General features: G+C 34.1%; 1 protein-coding gene across 5 annotated transcripts in view; it reads right to left on the bottom strand.

Moving 5' to 3' along the window:
* Nucleotides 1-36: 36 nt before the first annotated feature.
* The window catches only part of tars3 (threonyl-tRNA synthetase 3), a 20,502-nt gene continuing 13,831 nt past the window's right edge, over nt 37-6,707 (bottom strand). For 3 of the 5 annotated variants that reach the window (XM_087292854.1, XM_087292855.1, XM_087292856.1), the window contains 5 exons: nt 5,961-6,061; nt 4,797-4,901; nt 4,595-4,667; nt 3,856-3,970; nt 37-1,643 (listed from right to left, as the gene is read on the bottom strand). In XM_087292854.1, the coding sequence (XP_087148980.1) occupies nt 1,495-1,643; nt 3,856-3,970; nt 4,595-4,667; nt 4,797-4,901; nt 5,961-6,061 (543 nt within the window). In that variant the 3' untranslated portion in view covers nt 37-1,494. Of the gene's footprint in view, nt 1,644-2,705; nt 2,769-3,855; nt 3,971-4,594; nt 4,668-4,796; nt 4,902-5,960; nt 6,062-6,707 lie in introns of those variants that run through there. The other 2 variants (XR_015514587.1, XR_015514588.1) reach the window with 2 other exon arrangements.

Here is a 6,707-nt window from a genome sequence, read left to right on the forward strand (position 1 = left end):
ATAACTTTGTCTTCAAATATGCAAAAGACACAATAGTTATTCTTTCAGAGTCTTTATTTCAATCTTTCAGCACTCAAACACACTTGAACACGTCTTATTACACGGCTGTCTGGAATACTGTATTCTAATTGGTCAGTCACGGTATTCCGAGGTCTGCAATTCCCAGATAACAACCTCTGAATAATACAGACTCATGCAGGAACTGAGAATCATCTTGTCCGTCAGTGAATATGTTTGCATCCATATACTTAAATCTACATTCATATGTATCTGCTTGTCTAGCGTGCAGGTTAGTGTATGCTCCATCAGCTGTTTTCATTCTGTCTGCTTTGTGTTTAATTTAAAAAATAATCAACTATTATGGCTCACAATGTTTGGTGTCTGTGCGTACTGTTGACTGTAAAAGCACTAACCTTGCAAATGCATGTCAACTCTGATATGATGCACACATCTTGTTGTAATGTTGGATCTTTCACTTAGTCAATCTGCATTGATACAACAATGTGTTTTGTGTTTGTTTTGTGGCAAGTAGCAGTAGAATAACCGTGATTAAGTACATCCAGGATGGTTGTTTTCTAGGAATAAACCCTTAAAAGTTTTCTACAGCAGTGCTGCACTTCACATTGGGCTGCTGATTAACCTGTCAGGCTTTATTCTGAGATAACAACCTCCTGGATCTACAATATCCATAACACATAAGAGCCAGCAAACTCAACCTTCTGGAAATGACCCTTCATTCAACATGGCTTTAGTTCTCCTTTCATCATCATCATCATTATCATCATCAACCTACATTAATTCTCATGTATGGTTCAAATGGACTCCCCTTTCATTATGTTGGTGCTGTTTTTGCACCATTGACTTCCATTATAATCTCATTTATTGATTTGTTGAAGTCATGACAGCAGATGATCATGCATTCTTGATTGTTGCCGGGTTTCCCCGTTTGGGAGGAGGCAACATGTTTAATGTTAACATGACGAAAAGAAAGTCAATTTGAGTGAATTGTATTGAGTTTTTTCTAAAATTTCAAAGTATTTACCCCAAAATAAAATGTGTCAAAATAAAATGTCACCAGAAGTCATCACATTTGCTGACACACAGAGAAAGCTGTGGGCAAATGAAGACTCAAAATCAGCCTAGAGTGGATGAAAACAACCCAATGACACACAAGGGATAAACATCTGCATCCTTCATCTTCATCATCATCATCCTTCATCTTCATCATCCTTCATCATCATCATTATCCTTCATCATCATCATCATCATTATCCTTCATCATCATCATCATCATCATCATCATCATCATTCTTCATCATCATCATCATCTTCATCATCATCCTTCATCATCATCTTCATCTTCATCATCATCATCATCATCACCATCATCTTCATCATCATCATCCATTATTCATCACCATCTTCATCATAATCATCACCACCATCATCATCATCCTTCATCATCATCATCATCATCCTCCTTCATCATCTTCATCAGAAGTCATCCTCTGCGTTCCTGCACTGTGAGCGTCTGAGCAGCATTAGTCTCTCCATCACCTCCAGAACCGGCAGCTCTCCGTGAACTTTGTTGTCTCTGGTGCGAACATTCACACTGTTGCTGAGACGCTCCTTTTCTCCCACCACTGACACACACACACACACACACACACACACACACAGAGAACCATTATAAGCACATTAGATCACTGGGAAACACAGACAATTTCAGCATCCCTAATTCACCTGTACCACATGTGTTTGGACTGTGGGGGAAACCGGAGCACCCGGAGGAAACCCACGCCAATATGGGGAGAACATGCAAACTCCACACAGAAACACCAACTGACTGAGGCTCAAACCAGTGACCTTCTTTCTGTGAGGCGAACGTGCTACCCACTGCGCCGCCTCGTGTTTTTAATTTGAATTAGCTAGTGTAGTAGTGATTGTATGTAAAAGTGCTTATAAAAATGGCAACATTTTAGGTAAATTACATCTAAAAAGTGTTTGTTTTGACTTAATTTGGAGCAATAATCTTAAAAAAAAACTTTATTAGTAGCACTTTGCTGCCATCTACTGGAAAAACTTTTAAAAATGGAAATGGAAAAGCAGCCTGGAGGAGTTCGCAAACTTTTCAGCCTGCAACCCCAAAAATGACTATGCCAGTGACTCGCGACCCCCAATATCCTCTGAGGTGGTTGTAAATATATAAACTCTGCACACAACAGCGCACGCAAAAGGCCCAAGTCTATTTTTTGTTTATTTTGGAGAACACCGCTTGGAGATCATCCTCCATGTTCAGTCGTGACCTGTATTTATTTTGTGAATGTATGTGAGTGCTGTAAGGGTGTCATAAATTTGAACATGATGCCATAAAATCAATCTGTGTCTTTATTATAACGTAATCTCTTCAGGGGGCGCAAGAAAACCCAGAAAGGCTGAAAAATTCTTTCATTTGCATGTTGTTTTATTAATGTAGCAATTACCCACGTGTTTTTCTTCTGTAGGTTATGAATAAAACATGATCATTTTAATTGTTTATTAAAATAAAATCAAGCGACACCCCCTCAGTTTCCCGCGACCCCCTGGGAACCACTGGCCTATTGTATGCTAATAATATATGATAACAAATGTTACCTTGATGTATTTATAGCATCTATACCGTTTTCTTCAGCAATGATATTCATTTATCCATTTTTTTTTTCGGCTTAGTCCCTTTATTAATCTAGAACTATTCCAGGATATGTTTTATACAGCGGATACCCATCCAGCTGCAACCCATCACTGGGAAACATCTATACACACTCATTCACACACATACACTACAGATAATTTAGTTTCATGGGGGAAACCGGAGCACCTGGAGGAAACTCACGCCAACACGGGTAGAACAAACAAACTCCACACAGAAACGCCAAGACTCCAAAAAAATGCCAAGAGCCGAGACTCGAACCAGTGACCTTCTTGCTGTGAGGCGTTTGTGCTATCCACTGCGTCACCTTGACGCCCAGTGAATCCTCGTCTGCTCATAAAAAATAACATTTTAAAATTGATTTAGTTTTTAATCAGATATTTTTATTTTATTTTTTTATTTAATTAATTTTTTAATCAGATTTTTTAAAATTTTTTATTTAATAATTTTTAATCAGATATTTTGATTTAACTTTTACTTAATTTTTATTTTATTCAGCTTTTAATCAGATATTTATTTTTATTTTTATTTTATTTAGTTTTTATCAAATATTTTTATTTTTTAATTTAATTTTAATTATTTAATTTTATTTAGTTTTTAATCAGATATTTCTATTTTATTTTATTTTATTTTTATTCTATTTTTATTTTATTTTAATTTTTAATTAGATATTTTTATTTTATTTATTTTCAATCAGATGTTTTTTATTTTATTTTATTCATTTTTTAATTAGATATTTTTGTTTTATGTTGATTTGATTTTATTTAGATTTTATTCAGTTTTTAATCAAATATTTTTACTTTATTTTTATTTCTGTTTCTTTTTTTATTTTATTTTATTTAGTTTTTAATCAGATATTTTTATTTTGTTTAGCTTTAAAAAAGATATATATTTTTTTAATTTTTAATTTTATTTAATTTTTAATCAGATATTTTTATTTTTTATTTAATTTTTATTATTTTATTTTATTTTATTTAGCTTTTAATCAGATATTTTTATTTTATTTCATTTTTATTTTATTTTATATTCATTATGTTGTAAATATGATTTTGGACTATTGTTGGAATAAGCAGCAAGGCATGGGGCGCCAGGTAAAATCTAGCCTAGGGCAGCAAATTGGCATGAAACTGCATGTTCATACTGGAGGGAAACACTGCAGCTCTTACCCAGGATGAAGTTATATTGCGCCAGCTGTGCATTACGAATCTTCTTGTTCAGAAGGCAACTAGAATCCAAATCAGCATCAGCCATAAAACCAGCTTCGACAAACCGCTTGCAGACCTAAAAGCAGAAGCACGGAGAAGATCTTCAGCATCTGAACCGCACAAATTAGCAATCTTCAGTCATTTCACATCTCAAGTTAAGGATCTTCAATTCTGTTAGGTATTTTAAAGGGCCAGTCCACCCAAAAATGAGAATTCAATCACTATTTACTCTCCATCAAGTGGTTTAAACCCTGTACGAGTGTCTTTTCTGAAGTTAAACACAAAGTAAGACATTTTGAGGAATGCTGAAAACCGGTAACCATTGACTTCCATAGTTTTTCAGTCATTTCATTCTCAGGTTAATGGATCCTGAATTAAGTATGTTAAAGGGTCAGTTAACCCAAAAATGATAATTTACACACTATTTACCCTCACTTAGGTGGCTTCAAACCTGTATGAGTGTCTTTTCTGAAGTTAAACCAAAATAAGATATTTTGAGGAATGCTGAAAACCGGTCACCATTGACTTTCATAGTGGGAAAAACAAATACTATGGAAGTCAATGGTTACAGGGTTTCAACATTTTTCTAAATGTCTTATTTTGTTCATACTCTATCAATTTGAAAATTTTAAATAATTAATTTAATTTAATTTGCTTATTTCTCTACACTAATGAATGAATGATTATGTTGATGATGTACCTGTTTGGCGTATTCTTCAAGAGACGGGTTAACTGGAACTAACATCACCTGACGTGGAGAGAGCCACAGTGGCCTGAGCAAACACGCACACGCACACACACACACACACGCACACGTACAATTACACACACACACAGTTATCATACTGTGAAACTGGGATGTTTTTTTCAGGTGTGTGTAATTGTAGTTCAGGATAACTCACCACTTGCCTGCGTAGTTCTCAGTGAGGATAGCGATCATTCTCTCCACGGAGCCCAGGATGGCGCGGTGGATGATCACAGGTCGGTCCCGGTCATCCCCGTCCTTCCTGCAGTGATGAAGACGGTAAGAGGAACATTCAGAAGTGGAGTGAGTGTTTACACTGAATCCTGATCTGAATTCACTCCATATACATCAGATTGAAGAAGAGTAAGCATTCACACTGAATCCTGAGCTGAACTGAATCCACTCCACATAAGTCAGAGTGAAGCAGAAAGAGCATTCACACCGTCTGTATTGTCTAAACAACTAAATTCTCTCCATGTATGTCAGACTGAAGCAGAGTGAGCATTCACACTGTCTGTATTCTGTCTAAACTGAACTAAATTGACTCCATATGCATCGAACTGAAGCAAAGCAAGCATTCACACTAAATCCTGATCTGAGCTGAATTCACTCCATAGATGTCAGATTACAGTTGGAGCAAGCGTTCACACTGTCTATATCCTTTATAAACTGAATAAACTCACCCGCATACAGTACATCAGGTTAAAGTGAAGCGAGCATTCAAACTGTCGATACTCTTTAGAAACTGAACTGAATTCACTCCACATACGACAGACTGATGTGTTCATACTTTCTATATCCTTTCTAAACAGAATTGAATTCACATACATTAAGATTATAGCAGAGTGATTGTTCACACTCAATCCTGATCTGAACTGAATTGACTCCACATACATCAGATTAAAGCAGAGCAAGTGTTTACACTGTCTATATCCCTTATAAACAGAAGTTAATTCACTCCACATGTCAGACTAAAGCAGAGCGAACCTTCCCACCCAATACCTGATCTGAACTGAATTCACTTCACACACATCAGATTGCTGTGGAGTGAGCATTTACACTGACTATATCTTTTCTAAAATGAACTGAATTCACTACACATATGTCAGATTGAGGAGAGGCAAGCATTCACAGTCTCCATATCCTTTCTAAACTGAACTGAATTCACACAACACACATCTGATTGAAGTGAGCATTCACACTGTCTCTACGCTTTTTTCTACTGAACTGAATTGATCCGATATTAACAGAAGTTCTTCCACATCCGTCAGCCTAAAGTGGAGCGAGCATTCACACTGAGTCTAAACCAAACTGAACTCACCCCACATATGTCAGATTGAATCGTATAGGCAGCTGGAAGTCCAGCTGAATGGTGGCGCACTGGTGATAGCGGCCGATCGCATCTTTAATATTGATGTCGATCTACAACACAAAGAGTTCAGACAACAAACATCAACACACAGCGCAGAACACACACTCAAAACTTTGATTAAATATTTTAAGAATCTAAATTTAACAGGAGGGCAACCTCAACTATATATATATAACACTTCAAAAATCATAAAAAATTTAAAATATCTGAATAAAAACTAAATAAAATAAAAATTAAATGAAACTAAAATAAAAATATCTGATTAAGAACTGAATAAAATAAAAATATCTGATTAAAAACTAAATAAATAAAACAAATATCTGATTAAAAACAAAAAAATTAATAAATAAAAATAAAATATCTGATTAAAAACTAAATAAAATAAAAATATCTGATTAAAAATAATTGCATTTTTTTTAAATAAATAAAAATAAATTAAAAATATCTGAATAAAAAAAAATTTGGTTACAAAATAAATAAAATAAAAATAAAGTAAAAATATATGATTAAAATATAAATAAAATAAAAATGAAATAAAAATATCTGAATGAAAAAGAAATTTAAATAAAATATCTGATTAAAAATAAATAAAATAAGAATAAAGTAAAAAATATCTGATTAAAAAATAAATAAAATAAAAATAAAGTAAAAAATATCTGATTAAAAAATAAAATAAAAGTTAAAATATCTGTGTTT

The sequence above is a fragment of the Danio rerio genome, chromosome 18 (genome assembly GCF_052040795.2).
Source record: "Danio rerio strain M-AB ecotype USA chromosome 18, GRCz13ab, whole genome shotgun sequence".
NCBI lineage: Eukaryota > Metazoa > Chordata > Actinopteri > Cypriniformes > Danionidae > Danio > Danio rerio.